The sequence below is a fragment of the Aureobasidium melanogenum genome (assembly GCF_000721775.1).
Source record: "Aureobasidium melanogenum CBS 110374 unplaced genomic scaffold scaffold_2, whole genome shotgun sequence".
Classification (NCBI taxonomy): Eukaryota; Fungi; Ascomycota; class Dothideomycetes; order Dothideales; family Saccotheciaceae; genus Aureobasidium; species Aureobasidium melanogenum.
Window position 1 is genome coordinate 1 of NW_024470054.1, and position 19,803 is coordinate 19,803.

The 19,803-nt window shown below is 49.6% G+C and overlaps 8 protein-coding genes across 8 annotated transcripts; 5 read left to right on the forward strand and 3 right to left on the reverse strand.

Moving 5' to 3' along the window:
• Positions 1–111: 111 nt before the first annotated feature.
• Positions 112–669, forward strand: M437DRAFT_62387 (uncharacterized protein; the record flags this gene model as incomplete). Its single annotated transcript, XM_041024063.1, has 1 exon — positions 112–669. One exon carries the CDS (start codon positions 112–114, stop codon positions 667–669), a length of 558 nt encoding a protein of 185 aa, XP_040883181.1.
• Positions 670–958: 289 nt separating this feature from the next.
• Positions 959–2,142, reverse strand: M437DRAFT_62388 (Metallo-dependent phosphatase; the record flags this gene model as incomplete). Its single annotated transcript, XM_041024064.1, has 4 exons — positions 959–1,431; positions 1,467–1,655; positions 1,717–2,055; positions 2,112–2,142. 4 exons carry the CDS (start codon positions 2,140–2,142, stop codon positions 959–961), a joined length of 1,032 nt encoding a protein of 343 aa, XP_040883182.1.
• Positions 2,143–3,677: 1,535 nt separating this feature from the next.
• M437DRAFT_34027 (uncharacterized protein) lies at positions 3,678–4,193 on the forward strand (the record flags this gene model as incomplete). Its single annotated transcript, XM_041019266.1, has 2 exons — positions 3,678–3,966; positions 4,027–4,193. Coding segments are annotated over 2 exons (456 nt in total), but the record flags the coding sequence as incomplete, so codon positions are not given.
• Positions 4,194–7,695: 3,502 nt separating this feature from the next.
• M437DRAFT_71791 (gluconolactonase) lies at positions 7,696–8,668 on the forward strand (the record flags this gene model as incomplete). The annotated part of the gene is made up of 2 exons (XM_041025736.1): positions 7,696–8,001; positions 8,063–8,668. The coding sequence occupies 2 exons, from the start codon at positions 7,696–7,698 to the stop codon at positions 8,666–8,668; spliced, it is 912 nt and encodes a 303-aa protein (XP_040883184.1).
• Positions 8,669–10,967: 2,299 nt separating this feature from the next.
• Positions 10,968–11,942, reverse strand: M437DRAFT_39560 (putative D-3-phosphoglycerate dehydrogenase; the record flags this gene model as incomplete). Its single annotated transcript, XM_041020033.1, has 1 exon — positions 10,968–11,942. The coding sequence occupies one exon, from the start codon at positions 11,940–11,942 to the stop codon at positions 10,968–10,970; it is 975 nt and encodes a 324-aa protein (XP_040883185.1).
• Positions 11,943–11,999: 57 nt separating this feature from the next.
• On the reverse strand, positions 12,000–13,865 carry M437DRAFT_80665 (uncharacterized protein; the record flags this gene model as incomplete). Its single annotated transcript, XM_041027393.1, has 1 exon — positions 12,000–13,865. The coding sequence occupies one exon, from the start codon at positions 13,863–13,865 to the stop codon at positions 12,000–12,002; it is 1,866 nt and encodes a 621-aa protein (XP_040883186.1).
• A 251-nt stretch (positions 13,866–14,116) lies between these two features.
• M437DRAFT_39212 (FMN-dependent dehydrogenase) lies at positions 14,117–15,340 on the forward strand (the record flags this gene model as incomplete). Its single annotated transcript, XM_041019964.1, has 2 exons — positions 14,117–14,268; positions 14,314–15,340. The coding sequence occupies 2 exons, from the start codon at positions 14,117–14,119 to the stop codon at positions 15,338–15,340; spliced, it is 1,179 nt and encodes a 392-aa protein (XP_040883187.1).
• Positions 15,341–16,600: 1,260 nt separating this feature from the next.
• On the forward strand, positions 16,601–19,321 carry M437DRAFT_71794 (MFS general substrate transporter; the record flags this gene model as incomplete). The annotated part of the gene is made up of 4 exons (XM_041025737.1): positions 16,601–17,400; positions 17,714–18,053; positions 18,102–18,399; positions 18,459–19,321. The coding sequence occupies 4 exons, from the start codon at positions 16,601–16,603 to the stop codon at positions 19,319–19,321; spliced, it is 2,301 nt and encodes a 766-aa protein (XP_040883188.1).
• Between the last annotated feature and the right edge of the window lie 482 nt (positions 19,322–19,803).

Below are 19,803 nucleotides of genomic sequence, written 5' to 3' on the forward strand. Positions count from 1 at the left end.
ACCCTAACCCTAACCCTAACCCTAACCCTAACCCTAACCCTAAACCCTAAAACCCTAAGCCTAAAGCAGGCACATTACACCAGGGAACACTACCCCCTGATCAATTCGGTGATGCCGATGAAGGATGGAAAGCATGTCTTGGCCTCCATGCGATCAGTGTCTGCTGTGGTCATCATCGAGAAGGCCAGTGGTGACATCGTTTGGAAACTTGGCCCCGAAACACTCGCCCAGCAACACAACGCCACAGAGCTAGACAACGGGAACATTCTGATTTTCGACAATGGCGCGTTCCGTAACGGTGAATCGATCACCTATACCAGAGCCATCGAGGTGGACCGCAAGACGAAGAAAATTGTTTGGGAGTACAGAGATCGGTCGCAGATGCTTTACTTCTTCACACCTTTCATGGGTAGCGCACAGCGCCTGGCAAATGGCAACACTCTGCTGTGTGAGAGCGCTTTTGGTCGAATCTTCGAGGTGACGAAAGAAGGGTATATTTGTTGGGAATATATCAATCCACATTTCGCCCCGTATCCTGACCAGGCAACGGCCAAAATCTTTCCCGGCGAGTCCAATGCGTTGTTCCGCGCATACAGATATTCACAAGATGAAATTCCGTGGCTAAAGCGCAGGATCCAAAGTGATGCCGCGAAATGCTCTGTAAGCTAGTTCTGCAAATTAGATTTTGCCCACATTAGATAAGCAAATATGAGAAATTCATGTGCGAGCTCAACTGAAATGTTATTATTGAACTTCTTGATGTCGAAATTCATACGCCGCGAGCAAGGCACTCTAACCCTAAACAAGACACGAAACAACATAGCATCTTATACAATGACAGATTCACATCGTAAGACGTGCCACCATTCTTCGATCAACTCGCGGGTATGTATCATCACTCAGACTCATGCTCATGTGTTTTTGTGACCCTCTGGGATCCGACAGCACACCGACTTCTTCACGAGATCAGCCTAGCATCCCTGACGTAAGACCTCTTCAGTCCATTGCCAACGACCTTCTTCATATAACAGGCTGTACCACTTATTGACACACCAATACAACTAACGGTACCGTCGCAAGCATCGAGACATGCTTTCATGCGATCGTTGCTCACATACACTATCTTCAGATCATTACACCCACGATCAAGTTCGCATTCGATCACATAGTTTCTTCCTTGCTTAGTTGTAAAGACGGTGCTATTCCACTCATCACGAGTCGGGCTTGGTGTTGCCGGCTTAGGTGTACCATTCGTAAACGAACAAGTACGGTTCTTAAACAATGTTGCGGTATCCAAGACGCTGCCATCACCGCTGACGACGAAGTCGTGCGTCAAATGTATGCAATTGTGAAAGCTAAGTCTGCTCCACCCATAATGCGTGTTTTGCACGAAACGTGAACATGGTGGGTTGAGGGTGTAGCCCGCTTTGCCTGCGTAGTGATTAGCAATGCCGTTGACGATGTACCATGGCGCGGTGGGATTATTGAGTTCGTTTGGGTCGGGAACACCATTAGCGGTGGGTGAATTACGTTAGTAGAAGTGGTTGCGGCCGGTAAGTACGAGGTCGACGTTGTATTGGTTGAAGAGAGGTTGGAATGCTTTTTAGCATGATGTACAGCCTCCAGGATAGTTGACGTCCAGCCATGGTGGAGCACTGGAATCACAGTCAGTCTCCTGTTTGTCGACTACAAGATACAAACCGAGTTGGCACTTACTAACGATGACCCATGGGGTGCGTGTTCTGTCTACAGCTGCGAGGTTCTTCGCCAACCAGTCCACCTGCGCATTCTGGTACGCGCCAAAGGGTCCAGAATTGAGTAGGGCTGTCTCGTCCGGGCGACCAATACCATTACCGAGATCGGTCTTAGAGTCCAAAGAAATGAAGTGGGCCATGCCGTGGTCAAAAGGATAGCACATGTTTCCGGTGCCACCAGACTCGGTGGCAGGCTTGCGAAAATGTTTGATCAAGCCTGTGAAATTGGTCTGGCCACTAACACATTGACTTGAGCCACCGACCCAAGCCCCGTTGTGCCAGTATGCCACGCCATTATTGCCTGTGCACAGCTTAGTTAGGTTGGGCGTGCAATCGGAAACGGGGCTTTGGTCTTACAGTTGGAATCATGATTGCTGGGGCTGATCATGTATGGTTTCGAAGATGTGACAGGGACAAGTTCGTTGTAGTACTCGTTGAGTGACTTTTCGTACAACACAGCACCGTTAGCTGCAGTGAAGTCATAATTCTTCAATAATCCTTGCACAACTTCTTCCAACCAATAGTCCGCGTACGCAATGTCACCAGCTAGGGTTCAGGGTTCATCTTTATACTCAGTAATAGATAATAGTTATCTTATGTGTTTAGCAGTGCAAATAGTCCGATATCGTTCCAGTGTGAATAGTAACAAGCATAGTGTCTTTAACTAGTACTGTGATTTTTCTCTTTATTCGGGAGCCTTACATCTCCGAGAGGTAGTAAACTCGCGGAATATGACCTTTTCAGGATTCAGAAGTTTTCCATCGCGATACTCAGATCACGAGACTTGGAACATGGAAAAACGTTAGGCCAAGCGAGGAACGAGGTGCACGTGGTCCACGTGGTGCAAGCCAACATCAAGCTTTCGTATTCCCGAGCCACGAGCTGATCTGTCAATTTTCGTATACTTCTAAAGTTGCCCTTGATTGAAATAAGGCTCGGCCGCAGGCCAAGCTTTCGTTCATGGAAGTCGAAGGACATCCCTTTTGTGGAATATCCCACGATCTTTGCTACAGTAATCTGGAAGAGCCCTACCTGATGCCAAGCATTGGGGCGTTCAATATGGTATGTCACCACAAGCTGTCGAAAAGCTTGAGAGCGTGACACAGCAGTTCGTGCCGAGTGGGCGGATATCCACGAGATGAACGGTCACGACTTTACTTCACGCCAGCTGACTGTATGCAAGCGATCTTAGCTGGGCAACCTCGATTGAACGCCCTCAACCGCGCATTCTTGATTGAACGACCTCAGCTGGGCAAGCTCGACTGAGCGACCTCAGCTGGGCAACCTCGACTGAACGATCTCAACAGGCAACCTCGACTGAACGACCTCAACTGGGCAACCTCGACCGAACGACCTCACCCGGGCAAGCTCGACTGAACAACCCCAGCTGGAAACCTCGACTGAACGACCTCAGCTGGGCAACCTCAGCTGAGCCATGTCCCAATCCTATCTGACCATTTGCTTGACTGTGCTTGAAGGTCATATCTGTCAGAACATAAAAGACAGAGAGAATCCTCCCAACATTGAAATCACACTCAACAGCAATTCACTCCTGGTTCTTTCCCTACTACAGTTCATACATACCAATCGCTTCTCAGCCCTATTCTTTTGATCATGCGCCGACAAATTTCCGCTCTGGCTGTTTGCGCCTCCCTTGTGGCTGCCCAAGACACCACCTCGTCCATCGACATCAACGACATTTCCGTGCCTATCCCCACGACTGTGTTCAATCTCCCTGTCATCTACGTCACTGATGACAGTGCTTCGACCGTCACTGCGACTACCCTGACTACCAACGCAGTCGTTTCCTCGGACCCTTCTGCCACAGATGTCTTCGACTCTCCTGCAGATGTGACCTCGGCTCTCTCTGTGGCCTCTGTTCTGGCGACTGCTACATCGAGCTCCGCTGTCGAAAAGCGCGCAGCCTCGAGTTGTGTGCCTCAACCTACTGGTATCCACCATCAGGTTCAGCCAGATACTGCTGCTGGTTGGGTCGCCGACAATTTCTTTGCTGCAGCCGCCTCGGCAGCCATCAACCCCTTGCCAACCGGCTACGTCTCGAGCTTTGTCAACTTGAACGCCTCGAACTCGGCCGACAAGTACTTGGGTTACACCCTCATGACCTCCTACGATGCTGCTGGGTGCGCAGCCAAGTGTTCCGCTATCAGTGGTTGCAACAGCTTCAACCTCTACTTCGAGCGAGACCCCAGCGGTAGGTCAATCATCTAGGGGTTCTAACGTCCCAAAACAATGTTACTGACCCAGGGTATAGTGAACCCGGACGATGCTACTTGCTCTAACCCTCCCTCAACTGTTCAAGTCAAGTGTGTGTTCTGGGGCGGTGCCGTCACCACAGACAATGCCAATAACTACGGCCAGTGGCGCAACAAGTTTCAGGTCTTGGTCGCTGGAAGCAACGGTTTCATCAACTCTACCTATGCCGCCCTTGTTGCTTCTGGCAAGGTTCCTTCCGATATTGTTCCTCGAACCTCTCAGGAAGCCAGTGCTCAGAACACTTACGATATCTACTCGGGATACGACTCTAACGTGGGCGCCTACTCCAATGCACACGCCACTTCATCCTACCAGGACTGCGAGACTGCTTGTGACGCTGATGTCATGTGCAAAGCTTTCACTTACGTCGGAAGCACCGGTGGTCGAGGATCTGGCACTTGCTGGTTGAAGCAGAAGCTGGGCAAGCCAACATCCTCCGGAACAAACGTCGTCACCGGTAGCAAGACCGGCAAACTAAACACCCTTACAGTGCTCTCTGTAGCCTACGATGGCAATGATATCACCAATCTTGTTCAATGGAAGTCCGGCAACAACATCGTCATTGATGCTACTGATCTTACCAAATCTTTCGGGTCTCCCAACAACAACTCACCCTACCAGGGCGATGATGTCCTCTCCCTTCTCTACACAAACGGCTCTACTACCCGCGTTTTCACCACCCAGAACAATGGCGGTGTGTTCACTCTCGCTCCCTTCGGAGCAGCATCTGCACCTAATTGTGTCGATGCCTTTGCACAACCCGACACTGCCTCTACAGGTATTGTGTCCATTGTCTGGGGTCCCGTTCAGGTTGCCATTCAAGCTTTATACGACAACTTCAATAGCTTGCTTGTTTCCAAGAATTATTGGCAAGTTGAGAACAGCTTTATGATGGGAGACACTGCCCCTTGGCACCTCAAACATGGTGTCGTCTGGTACACTGACGGCTCTGGTACGATCAAGTCGCGACTTATCACCGAACATTATGGCTATACCTTCTAAGTCTTATACGCATAGACTATTGGCTTCTGGACTTGTTTTGGAAATCTTTGACCTAGCCCTCTATAAGGTATGCAATCGAGCCTCGATCGGTTTAGTTTTGTATAGGGGTAGTGCATCCGGGAAGGGTTTGTTTAGTTCATGGAGAGGGGGCTTGGTTTTCATATCAAATTACATTTGTTTTTCTAGTCGAAGAAAGTTGCAAAATTCTATCAATATGTACTGATGTTCTTCTTTTTGCCTGTCTCAAGCTCATAACAATCCTGAGAAAGCCTCTGACTATCAAAGAGATAGCAATCTAGTCTAGCCAATATCCTTAAGTCTTTGGAGTACAGAGCCAAGCAGCTATACCTGAGATGGTTAGAACAAGAAGGAGTAAGATGTAGTAACGGCACGTGGCTACTTCCAGTGCGATTGGGTTGATGAAAGACAATACAACCAACGAGGTGTGAATAATAGCCAGATCGATGCTCAATCCCTAGCATAGGATATTGAAAGGCAAGAAATCAGTCGGACATAAAGTGACAAAAGGAGTGTTTGCGATGCTGTAGCGGAAGACGAAGATGAAGATGAGAGCAATCACCGCAATCCTAATTGAGCCGTCTTCAGTGTTTGTAAAAGTGGCGGGACAGGCGGTAAGGATGAATCACGAGGTGAGCAAAGCCGCAATGGACCAATCGGACATGACACGGCGAACAAGATGATCGACCAGGAAGGAAGCGGCAATTGCAGCAGCAAAATTTGAAAGCTTGAAGCAGACCATTGCTCGGGGATTGTGTATCAGGGTCAGTCACACTGACAGTGTTCAGGATAAGAGTGGAATAATAAGGCACGATCGAAGCACCATACCTACCAGTTGACTCTGGAGATACTATCAATATTCGTGTCACTATATCCTGTCCAACGGCTTGTCATTTTCAAGACACTATCATCGCTAGGCTCTCAGTAATCATCGTACTCACGCTCTGAAATAGATACAGAAAGATAGGAGAGATGCAATCTCTGCCATGCCCGTCTACCTAACATTTATCATGATTATCGAGTGTCGAAAGACTGTTCATTCCCCGTTGTTACAATAAGGAGATGCATTAATTTTGTGACAATTTTTGCGCATGTTCATGCGAAAGATTCCTTTTTTCCGTTTGAGGACTTGAGTTTCGGCTTTGCTAAGCCTAGAGAAGCGGTCTCTCTGGCCGAAGACATACCTATTTTATGAACTTGGTATAATGGAACCTAGATTAAATCTCTAAAGTAGGCATAGTACTGAGACCGAAATCATGTATCATATTTTTGGATAGGGGCTTCTCTAGGATTAAGTCACAAAGGAGCCAAACACTCAGCTGATCTTAGCAGCTACAGGCATTGGGAAAAACCCTGGGACATTGGTCAGTGATCTTTCGGCTTCTGCACTTACAAAACTACTCACACTAGCTGAAAATCTTGCAAGAATAAGGTGGCGCGTAGATAGTTGGGCCTGTACAACCTTGACCTCGACCAGTACCCCACTGGGCAACCAGTTCTGGAGAGGTAGGAGACGTCGAGGGAGCAGATAGTGGATTTCTGGGAGTATTGGTCCTCAAGAATGATATGCTGGAGGTACTGGCTGACGCCTACGACGGCTTTGAGCTGTAAGCCACGGATGGAAGTAGGACGGTTGGGCATATGGACTTGACTTCAATCAGAGCCTGGCAAGCGCGCGAGCGACCATTGCCACCATTAGGCCCCTGCGTATTGACACATTGGAGACTCGGACACGTGGTTCCACCAGAGGCCCCAATGGATGAGGCTAGTGCAATCTCCTTCGCGCCATTACTGTCGGTACAGACGGTCGTCACATCGACGGGTCTGCAATTGGGCTCCAGCGCCTTGGCGATATCGCCAAACCAGTCTGTAAGGCGAAAATTTGACAAGGTGGCAGATGATTGTGGCTATGTATTCGAGTCGACCGCCAGCAATACCCTGATATGCGAATGTTGCAGAGAGATATCGTATGATGGCATTGGCACCAGACCACTGTGCAAGATTGTGACAGAGCATGGCAGAGAGAAAGCGATATGTGGCCTTGAACAATCCATGGGCTATGTTAATTTACTGTTCATTGTCAAGACTATCTCTGCTTGCATTCCACAACATCAGTCTCAGCAGGCATGTCCAGGTGGCTCTCAGGAAGACGACGAACTTTCTGCGAATCTTGCAAAGCTCCCGGGTCCATCGACAGACAATACCAAACAAAGGTCGTGTCAACCTGTAGCGCAGGTGGTCACATCCGCTGGGAATTAGTCACGGCGTGGATGTTGTCAGTGATTCCATCATCGACAAGCAGACCTGGGACCACTTCGAGTGCTTTGCAAGCTGCGTACTGCACCCATGTTAAGGCTGACATAAGCGTACCGGACCGAACAAGTGTCGTTGACTCCGCTCGGCAGTTCATTTGGTATCTGATCTGATGATCACCCCACAAGTGATCTTTCATTAGTGTGGAGACCGAAGGCTAGCGCAAAAGTCTTGGCTCCCGAGTCCCGACACCGTCGGACTTCCGGGATTGCGGCACTGCTTCTCATCGGGGGCACCCCGAGCCAGTGGGTCCTGTGATTGCAATGTTCGAAGTTGAAATACAGTATAGGTGAGCATGCGCCAAACTTGCGCAGTAAATCAAAAACGCACCAACATGAATTTCTACCCAGTTCCACCAGTCATCGAAGCACAAATTCTTACACGCATCCCGGAAGAGCTGCGTTGTAAGGGAGAAAGCGATTGGCGAGGAGGCTTTACTGGAGCCTTTCAGAACATCTTCCTTGAAGGACCGACCTGTGATGGAGATGGCCATCTCTACGTGACCGACATTCCCTACGGTCGCATACTGAAAGTAGACAAACATACCAAGCAGATTACCGTTTGTGTCCAGTATGATGGAGAACCCAATGGCATGGCACGGCGCAAGGATGGCAAATTTATTGTTGCGGACTACAAAAAGGTAGGCGAATATGAAACAAATTGAGTTCCCTTTGGACTTGTGGAGCTGACCAGTTCTTAAGGGCCTTCTCTTGTTCGATCCAAGGTCAAATCAAGTCTCGCCTCTCCTTACGAGAAACAATCTGGAGAGCTTCAAGGGTGTCAACGACGTGATTGTCGACAGCAAGGGCAATGTCTTCTTTACTGATCAGGGACAAACCGGTATGACGGATCAATCGGGCAGGGTCTATCGACTTGGTATTGATGGCAGACTGGACAAGTTGGTGAGCAATGGTATCTCTCCTAATGGGCTTGCTTTGTCGCTGGACGAGCGATTCCTCTATGTGGCAATGACCAGGTCGAATGAGGTATGGAGACTGCCACTGCATTCTGACGGCTCGACGTCGAAAGCAGGAGTTTTCTTCCGCTCTTTTGGCAATGCGGGACCAGATGGCATAAAATTGGATGAAGAAGGCAACGTACTCATCTGCCACCCGAGTCTTGGTTCAGTCTTTGTGGTAGACAAGCACGGCGTTCCCAAGGCCAGAATCGTCAGCGGCTCACCGGGTATCAACTTGACCAATTGCACGTTTGGTGGTCCAGAGGGAAAAACACTATACATCACAGATAGCTTGGAAGGTAACGTGCAGACGGTTGAATGGCACTGTCGAGGCGCGCTATGCAGATAGACAGAATTGCAGAGAAAGCAACCCCATATTTTGATGACATAAGCAATTCTCGCGTCTGTGCTCCAGATTTTCTGGGCGTTTTGCCCCAAGCCGTCGCGTGCTCTCTCCGCACTTCGTCTGCATGCAAAGACCAACCAGATGGAAGACGGAGACAGTCGCTTACCGTCATGTCAAGCATGTCGGCGGAAGAAGATCAAGGCACGCTAGCTCTTTCCAAGTAAAGCTCGACTGTCCATCTAATACTTGCGTGAACAGTGTAATAAAGATGTCCCGAAATGCTCAGCTTGTGTCGCATCGCAGACTGAATGTGTCTTCGAAGATCAGGCCTCGGCCCAAGTCTACTCGCGCGAGTATGCGACACCTCCTTATTTGGTTTCTCAGTTTCGAAACCAAGCTAATCCGTCCTGCAGAGAGATTGCAGACCTCGAGCAGAGGGAACGAAACCTCCGGGCAGTCTTAGAGGAACAGAATGCTCCTACCTATCACAGCAGCAGCAGTCCCGCAACTGGTCGAAATCGTGGCAAAAGATATGTTGGTGACGAAGTTGGGTTGAAGTCAGTCAGAATTCACCATATTTATCTGGTTCAACGCTGAAATGTTTAGTCTGTTTCAATTCATGTTTTCATCCTCAGCATGGAGATCTTCACGACAACGACTTTTGCAATGTTTGGCATACAAACCCAAAATTGCAGAGCCACTGGCTACTCAACACCGACTACCACCACTGGACATGGCAACCCAACTCCTGAAATTCTATCTTAATGGCTCACATGTCATGCACCCTTTTCTTTTGTACAATCAGATCATGCAGTCCTTCGACTCGATATACCAGACCCGGGAACCCCAGCAATCTTCGCCCCAAGACATGTTCACCATCTTAATGATATTTGCAGTTGCTGCCGTCACCATGCATCGACAAGGTAAAATTCGCGAACATCCGTATGGATACTACTTGAGCGCAATGCGACATCTGGGCCAGATTCCACATTCTAAGGGGAAAGATGGGGTCCAAAACCTATTGCTTGTGGCCCGCTTCGGCATCTACCATCACGTTGGCACATCACTGTGGGAGCTTGCGCGACAATGTATGAGGGCTTGTATCGAGATGGAATATCACTTACCACCAATCATGCCGGGGCGCATTTCAGATGAAGAGAAGCAACACAACCAGCGTATCTTCTGGGAATGCTATCAGCTGGATCGATACAGTTCAACAACACTGGGCCGACCATTTGCGATCGCCGACCATGATATCAAGGTGGACTTGCCTTCAAGAGTGGGGCTGGATAATGCTACCTCCATCGCTCTTGGTCCCACTTCCTTGACCTCGTCGGACCTCTCGGTATTCATATACTCAGTCCAATTAAGACAAATCACCTCCCGAATACGCAGCAAGTTGCTTGCCATGAGCAGTAGCAGTCTTGAGCAACATCGCTCATTCATGGCGACTGGCGAGATTTACGCCAGCCTTCACAAGTTCCTTGCAGAACTAGACCACTGGCGTGCTTCCGCGCCACACTATGAGCAGCATACATGCTTGTATGAGAATCAAGAGTGGTACGACTTTCTACTCGAGAAAGACAAGCTGTTTCTCCTGCGAGGTGGCGTCAACTTGTTGTTCAAAAGTCGACGAGGCGTGTCACAAGACATCATGCGACTGTGGGGACGGTGCGCTACTCGTGTTGTGGAGCTGTATGCTTCGTTGTACAGGGCAGGACTTATCACATATACGCGGAGCTACTTTCAAATGTTGTTCCATGCGGGTCTGTCTGTGATCTTCTGCGTTTCCTCAGAGGCCAAGACTCGCACTGGAGCAGGTCGTTTGATTCCGAACTTCGATTCTACCCTTTCCGTTTGTGGTGATGTGCTAGATGCTATCTCGGAGAAGATGCCAGATGCTAGAGGCTACGCGGTTGTGTTTGAGTCTATGAGAAGGTCGGTATTCGACAACTTTTCGGCCTCTCCTGCCACCACTGGCCATCCGAGAACTCCTCAAGAGGCATGCCCAACGTCACTTGCATATCAAGACAATAATTCAGTGTACCAAGAGCCGCACCATGTCATGCCTGAGACTACACACAATCAAGGACTATATACGGCTCCCGGAGCGGTCCAGGCACCAACCTATTCACAATGGATGCCCGAGGTGGACTGGATCAACATGGATGTCAGCGCGATGCAAGGAGTGGAAGCTGGACTGAGCGAATACGTGTGGGGAGATCTCAACATAAACGCCGACATGTGGAACAGGATTGAGCATATGATTGACGAGACTATCGATGACGCTTGAAACAAATAATCATTGCTGCTTGGCAAACTCGAACAAATAATCCACCGCCGCGCTGGCAGTTTCCATCTGTGTCTGATCTGTTGCGGCTCCAATGTGTGGTGTGCTGACAACCCTTGGACTTGACCATAGCTTGGCGTACATTTCCTTGGTTGGCGGCTCTTGCATGTGACAGTCGAGGCCTGCACCCCAGATCAAGCCCTCGTGAAGTGCGCGAGCAAGATCTGCTTCATTCACAATACCGCCTCTGGCAGCATTGATGAGGATGGATGTTGACTTCATACGCTGCATTTGCTCGTACGAGATGAGATTTGTGGTATCCTTGACCAATGGGACGTGTATTGAGACGACGTCTGCTGTCAGAACCTGGTCGACAGTCGTGGCACGCTCGTGAGGAAGATCTGACCAGGCATTCTCAGGCAAGAAGGGATCGTATGCGATGATTTGTGAACCGAAAGCACCACGGAAAATCTCGGCGACTCTACGACTGATGTTACCCATGCCAATCAGGCCGATGCTCTTTCCAGTAAGGATAAGACCAGAGCAGGTTGACTTGGGAACTGCCTCGCCGGCGCCTTGCCTGAGTGTGATTGGTCGAATTTCGCGAGCTACAGTCATGGTGAGGGCGAGCACAAGTTCCGCCACAGCAGTCGCATTGATACCAGGAGTGTTGAAAATCTTGACACCTGCAGCCTTGCAAGCAGCGGCATCAATCTTTTCGATGCCGACGCCCTGTTTGCCGATGGCTCTGAGATTCTTGGCTTGTGCAATGTCGTCAGCGGTGACATGTGACCCCTTCACCAAGAGGTATTGAGCATTTTGTCTCCAGTTCTTGATTTCTGGGTCTTGAGGGCCGATGACGTTAAAGAGAGTCTTGCAGTGCTTGACAGCTCCTGGGTGGTATTCATCGATGAGATAGACGGTTGGCTTGGTCGATTGACCGTCTGATTGAGGTTCAGGGCTTGAATCGATCCTTGAGGGGGCCATTTTGTGTGTGAATGATGAGTTGTGTGATGGGAAGAATTGAAGATGTTGGTTGTGGGGTTATATTGTCTGTGTAGTATATGGGTGCATTGTCATTGCAGTCAGAAGTGGAGGCTCGGTCGAGTTCCGTCGGATATCCGACGCTCGAATATCGTGGAGAGCGTTCCGAACGAAGCGGGGCACTTTCCCTGGGGTGTCGATCATAGCAAGCACGAGACCGTCTTCGGCACGCCCGATTCCGATGGCATTTGAGTCGGCAAATTTGAGGCTGACGATCATTTCCAATGCTTTTCGGAACAGTTTAGCTTCATCGAAGGCTTCGGCAACAGCGTTGAAGAGACCAAACGACAAGTGCAAAAGTTCCACCAAAGTTGAGCGACCGGCACATGTTGATTCTTCGACCGTTAGACAACACACGACACAGGCGCTGAGTATGTCGTAAAGGTCCAATCTACATGGTATCAGAGTTCCCTCATCAAGACGTTTTTGCAACAAGGAAACGAATGTCCGAGCACGCGACAATGTCTGTTCTTCAAGACTCTCCTCATTCTCAAACATGTGCAGTCTGCAATAGCGCACACCACGTACGTCTGACAAGGATATCTGGACCAAAGTACGACAGGATAGTTGGAGCAGATGTCCATTTGCATCGACTGATTCGTCGCTGTACGACTCGACATGCCCAAAGTTCAGCGGTAATGTTTCCTCCCAGTGTCTGAAACTGCTGAACTGGAACAACAGATCTCCTTGCATCGATGATATGAGTTGAGCTTGGTCAACAAGATGTATTTTGTCGGCTCGAGAACGTCTGGCTTGGTGGTTGTTGGCATGCCAGAACGCAGACGATATGTCTTCATCTTGCAACGCAAATGGACGGTGCATGGAAGATGTCACACTTCTCTCCAGCAGATACAAAGAGATGAACAGTTTTCGGCTTGCAGCGGTGACACCAGGAACCCCTTCCGCAGTTGGTCCGCGGTGTACGCCCAAGAGTACCGCTTGTTGCGCTGCCATATTCACCAATCGCCATGGACATCCTCCATTGTTGCTGTAGAGTGCATATATCGTTAGCGCAAGTAGGCAGCGTAGTCCTGTCAGAGGAGACTGGTCTAGATCGTCTTTGGTGATCAATTTTATGGCAACGTGGTGCAGCTTTGTCGCGAGACCTTGACAGTGACGAGCTTCCGGTGTCACTAGTATACCAATGGCAACAGCGAGGTAGACAAACGCGAATGAAAAAGCCATCTCACCCTCGACTGCTTCACGGTCATTGTGGCGCAGCACGACCAACTTGTGATCTTCTGTCAATTCTTCGTAGTCAATGCCATAACGTGCGTCGAAGTCGGCGCGGAATTTCGCCAGAAATTGTGCCGTGGCATCGTGGGGGAAGAGGATTTCAGATTGCGCCTGATTCAAAAATTCTGTGACGGAGTCTCCGGTGCCCCTCACAGGTCCTCCAGTCTCAGCTCGCAGGAAGGCCGTGGTCGACAAGGCGGAGATAATGTCATGGTCTCCGGGCTCGGCCATGGCCGTCAAGACAAGACTTCCAATTTCGTTCAAAGTCTCGCGTGAGTGCTGTGTTTCCATAGGATCGGCTTGGCTTGTAGCCGCAGTCTCATTGTTGTCGTCGTCTGACGTTGGCCGTTCTGTGTTTGGTTCATGGTGAAGAGTGTGGCCGTCCAGACGTGCTTCCTTGTTGGCTTGTAGAGTCTGCAAATGGTCGACCTTGCGCTTGAGTGAACTGATGTAGCTTTCACCACGTTCAATGGCAAGGCCGACCTGATCGGGCGCAGGTGTGTATGTCAGATTGCGTGAAGCACAGGCGGCATTGGCCTCTGCACAATTTGTGCATGTCGGGAGCAGCCTGTCACATTTCTGTTTTCTCCGCCAGCACCTTTCGCATGCTTTCCGCCTGACCGTCGCCATGTTTGATGACTAGAAAGTGAGAAACAGTCTCTGCTCGGACATTGTCCGAATTTGCGCTCTGGGGAGCTGTCCGATTGCGCTTCCCCGCGGCACTAGTGTCCCGATACCGTTTGCAAGCGGCTTACCTTCCTTATTTGTACTCTACCGGTATGGTAGGTGCACCCAAGTCTAAACATGTAGCAAGCAGAGTGTTCAAGACTCTGGCACGGCTATCAAGTCTCTTGAATTGTTCGGGTTAAGCTAGCAGTTCGATGTCGTCGCCAGGTCAGGCCCAAGACCCCATCACAGTCTCAGAGATCAAGGCTATAGCAAAAGAGCGTCTTGACTCAGCTGTTTGGGACTACTATACTACTGCCGCTGATCGGAAGAACTCTGCTCGTCGTAACTCGCTAGCCTTCGAATCGTAAGAGACCTCAATGTAAGGAAGTTCAATGCTGATCAAATATAGACTTGTTCTTCGACCCCGAGTCCTTCGCAACGTTAGTGCCATTGACACCAGTGTTTCAGTGCTCGGCAGACGGTATGACTTTCCCATAGCTATTGCACCAACTGCGTATCAAAAGCTTGCTGGCGGTAATGGAGAAATCGATGTCGCTCGAGCAGCTTCTGCATTAGGCACGAACTTCATTCTCTCTACAAATGCCACCACTTCGCTAGAAGATGTCGCTGCCGCCGTACCTCCTCGCGACCAAGAGTATCCCAAGCCATGGTTTCAACTTTATCTGCTTGGCTCCCGAAATGTGACGGCAGAACTCATAGGTAGAGCGGAGCTCGCAGGATACGAAGCTCTAGTGCTGACCGTCGACTCGCCTGTACTTGGAAATCGTCTGCACGAACGCAAAACACCTCTTCGTCTTCCTCCTGGGCTCACGACAGCTAACGCAAAGTCCCGTCGCATAGGTGGTATCTCTAAAGCTGGATTACTCCTTCGAGCAGAGACTGCTACCGAAGCAAAGCTGATCGCGAATGAGCATCGCGACTTTCTTGTAGACTCTACCATGACCTGGCAGAACGTTGTGCCCTGGTTGCGAGCACAGACATCCTTAAAGATCGTGCTAAAAGGGATAATGACTGCTGAGGATGCACAACTTGCGCTAGATTGGGGTGTAGACGCGATAATCGTGTCAAACCACGGCGGACGTCAACTGGATGGCGTCTCCTCGACCATAGAAGCCCTGCCAGAGGTTGCAGCTACCATCAAAGGAAGAATACCGGTGATAGTTGATGGAGGGATTGAACATGGGACGGACGTCTTCAAAGCAATAGCCCTCGGTGCTGATCTCTGTTTGATAGGAAGAAGCGCTCTGTGGGGTTTAGCTTGGGATGGGCAGAAGGGCGTCGAAAAGGTCTTGAACATCCTTGAGAGAGAGTTATCACGCACAATGGCTCTAATGGGAGTCTCAAGGATGGCAGAGGTCAGTAGAGACCTGCTTGGTTACAGGAGGGCAGATGGTTTTGGTATAGCGAAGCTCTGAGCGAAATATCCATCTCGGCAAGGACTGTGAAGTTATTACTCGGTTTCCATGATCATGTCGTCGTCGTGACAAAGTCTTAGGCCGCATCTGCGAGCGTGCCTGAGAATGTCAAATCACGCATAGAGAAGGTATCATCAGCAGCTCTGAAACCTTCGGACATCACCAGCAGATCGCATGGGATGTCGGCATCCTGACCAGGACGATCCTAGAACAATGGGTCGCAAGATATCTCTACTGACCTTCCATCGCCCTCGAATGGTTTCTGCGTTGCCGAGTCTCAAGCTCCATCGGAATATGTCCTTGTCATCGAAAGGATGCATTGTCTTCGCCTCACTGCATCGGGGCAGATCTGGCGTGATCGTCGCTATGTTTGACCCAGAAGCTGACATCAGTCTTTCCTCGGACATTGGCCGGCTCTGCGTGCTTGGATCATGTCCGATCGCGCTTCCCTGAGACATGTCCGACGCCGTCTGATGGAGTCCCCACATCTGTCTGTGCTACAACTCCACACACTCAAGCCTTGATCCCCATCTTGACACCCCGAGACGAGTCAACATCGGACCCTGGGTGATCAACAGCTTCAGAGCTTGAAAAACTCGGCAAAGTCTTGCCGTCTGGAGTCGATCCCTACATGACACCAAGCACTAGGTGTCAACGATGTCATCCTATCCACCATGTCTTCTAGCAAGTTCCAACTTTTGCAAGCATATTTGCTATGATTAGGTCACCTTCACATTGTTTTGTAACCTGAATTTGCAGGGCGGACTATAATCGTGGTTTCGGCCATGCTCCGAATGATCGTTGGAGGGAGCACCCTGGCAAAGAAAAGGCATCATCATGTATCTTGTAGCGTCGAGTTTTTTCCCAGCGAGTCGAGCTTGCTCGAAACACAAAGACAGTCATCAAGAGTGAAGAGCCACTTTACGATATAACTAGATACAGATCAAGTACTCTGTATAAGGTGAAACTGTTTATCAGGAGATTGCCAGAGGTTGTCGACTGGTCCGTTGTGTCACACAAGCCCTTGTATAGCATAATTTTCTTAGATAAGATATACATTCCCCAAAACCGTGACACGAGCAGTTGTCACTCTTTTCAAGCCTGACAATCATCTATTATATTCATGATTTGAGGTATGATAAGTCAAGGATCTTGAAAAGCAGTCGGCAAGGCTCAAGCTTGGCAGCCGATTCCAGTAACCACATAAATTGGTTGCACCGTTTTCATGTTTACTTCCTCAAAACACATGACACAATCAAAATGAATGATTCCTGGGACTGTCACGTTCATTGCTTTGATCCAGCCAAATTCCCGTTCAAGCAAACTCGCTCATACACGCCCTATCCGGCGACTCTCGACACACTGGTTGAGAATGTCAAATCCCGAAATCTGATCATCACCCAAGCCACCGTTGAAAATGGAATCGCCGGCATACAAGATGTGCTAGAAAGAGCACAAGCATGTCCAGAGCTCTGCATTGTGCGCGGTACAGTCATGGCCAGTCATGTTCAGAATCTCGACGTTCACGAAACGCAAAGGCTGCATGAGGTGGGAGTCCGATGTGTGCGCATTCACGGAGCTCATGGAGGAGCTGGAAATGACCTTGCCTGGATCACCGAGCAACTCAGACTAGCGGCCATGTCGATCGGAGTAAAGCAATATGGCTGGTACATTTCTGCTCAGCTACCCTTACAGACTTGGGCTTCTCTCGGGCCTTGCATCTCAGAGTTGAAGGATGTGACGGTCATTGTGGATCACAACGCCTCAGTGCAACCTTCTGACTTGGATCACCCCGCTTTTACAGCGTTCCTCGACCTCCTGCGTGCACAGAATATGGTGATCAAAATGGGAGCTCTCCACCGCAGGAGTCAGGGAAATATTGAAGCGATGAGACCGATTGTAGAAGCATTCATTGCAACGGCACCGGACCGAGTCATCTTCGGCAGCGACTGGCCGCATGTGGATGCATCGAAAGGCGGACAAACTCCGACACCGCACCTTCAAGGTGTGGATACTGCAGAAGAGTTGAGAAGGATGCGAAGTTGGATGTCTGAAGAGCAGTGGGACAGGATCATGCAAAGCAACGCCCATAGACTTTTCGCGAAATAAATCAAGGCAAGCTCTTGATGCCTCGTCGGACAAGCCCCGATGGCAAAGCCCGGACCACGCTGCAAAATTTGATCCGCGGATAAGAAAACACGGGGTGATTGCGGGGGCTAGGTTTTGTGGAGTAGTGCAACTGTCTGACCGACAGGTTTTTCTATATCATATAAACCAGGAACTCATTACGATAGGTGAATGGGACCAGTCTCTTTCATTTTTTTTTGTTCCAGCAAAGATGTCTACCATGGAGCCTGATCAAAGCATCGCCAGGAAGGAGTCGGTCGTCGCCGAGATGATCGAGGACACCGGCAAGCCGGAAAAGATCATGGACATCTATCGTTCATACGAGCCCGAATATGCCGCACGAGCAGAACGTCGACTTGTAAAGAAGATTGACAAACACATTCTGCCTCTGGTTGTCATCATCTACCTTTTCAACTACCTCGACCGGAACTCCATCACTCAAGCTCGTCTCTATGGGCTTCAAAAGGATACCCATGTCAATGGCGCTGTCTATCAGACATCCATCTCGATCTTCTCAGCCGGTTACATCTTCATGCAGTTACCTTCTACCATTCTCATGACCAAGCTAAGGCCATCATTGTTTTTGGTACGCTTCCCCAGATTCTTTACCATTATACAAGCTAACATCATCCAGCCATGTTGTATCATCCTATGGGCAATCGTCAGTGGATGCACCGCAGCTGCCAGCTCCCCTGGCTCTCTATTGGCCATAAGGTTCTGCCTGGGCCTTGTCGAAGCACCCTTCTTTCCCGGTGCGATTTACTTCTTGTCGTGCTGGTACACCAAGAAAGAGCTAGGCATTAGAATGGCACTCTTGATCTGCGGCCTTCTTCTGTCAAATGCGTTCGCTGGACTGATCTCTGCCGGTATCCTGAAGGGTATGGCAGGTGTCGGTCATCTTCATGCTTGGAGATGGTTGTTCATCCTCGAAGGTTCGTGATTCGTGTGCTAGTGCTTGGCTAGTCAAGAAAGCTGACTGTTGTACTCAAAGGTCTTGCCACCGTTTGTATTGGATGTATCGCACTCTTCGTCCTGCCAGACTACCCCGCCACTACTCGTTGGCTCACCGAAGAAGAGAAAGTCATCGCTCAAGGTCGTCTTGCCGCAGATGCAGGAAGTGATGATGTGTTCGAAGAAGAGAAGGTATCAATCTGGCGAGGTATCGCCTGGGCCGCAAAGGACTACCGCGTCTGGCTCTTTGCTGGTTTACAAATGGCGACCACAGCCTCCATCTCTTACTCACACTTCTTCCCAACCTTGATCCAGCAAATTGGTATCAAGGATCGCACTACCGTCCTTCTGCTTACCTCGCCACCATACCTTGTTGCCTTTTTCTGGGCTCTTGGTCTCGCATGGATCGCTGACAAACGTCAAATTCGATCTATCCCTTCTGGTATTTCTTGCATCATCTCCATGATTGGCACCATACTCCTGGTCGCTCTGCCTCATCTGTACTGGGCCCGATATGCATTCACTTTCCTGGTCTGCATCGGCACTTTCGGAATCTACTCAACCACCTACACCTGGCTCTCATCAACAATCCCTCGCCCACCAATCAAGAGAGCTGCTGCTATTGGTATTGCCAATACCTTGGCTAACCTTGCCTCTTTGTATGCAAACTACTTCTGGCTGGACGAGTACGAGCCAACCTTCCAAGTCTCTTGGGGCATTCTGCTCGCATTCCAAGGGCTCGCCCTGGCTTGTATCTTGACATTGAGATTCACATTGCAACGCAGGAACAAGAAGTTTGAAAAGCTCCAAGCCGAGATCAATCTCAATCATGAAGCAGAGGTACAGGCTCTGGACGAAGACGCTCAGAGAGCAGTCAAGAATAACTTCAGATATGTTGTTTGATAGTGTCATTGTATATTCGAAATGATTTATGTATTTTCTTTGGGCAATCGTTCAATCTGTCCCTTTTTTACACAGAATCAAATGTGTGCAAATCTCAAGACCATCGCATATGCCAAAGATGTCCGATCTCCAGTCTCCTGAATATAAGATGATACCTTAATCCTTCAACAGTCATCAGTGTATGGATATCGCTCCCAAATGGTCAACCGACAAGACCATCACCGAGATGTGCCATGTCTTGGACTTTCATCGCTTCAGCCTCCACTCCAGTCCGCCTAGAGCAAGTTTGCTTCGGGAAACATTGCTCCAAGACTTGCGAGTGAAGAGAGACAGGAAGACCGAAAGCACGTCCAAACTACGTCCCTCATGTCACAATGCCAGAGCTGTTGATTTGCCTACAATGGTCTAGAAAGCCGGCAGCATCGCCACGGCCTGATCTTCTTTCCTGATCCTCTTTGTCAGGGGTCGGATGACCATTGCCG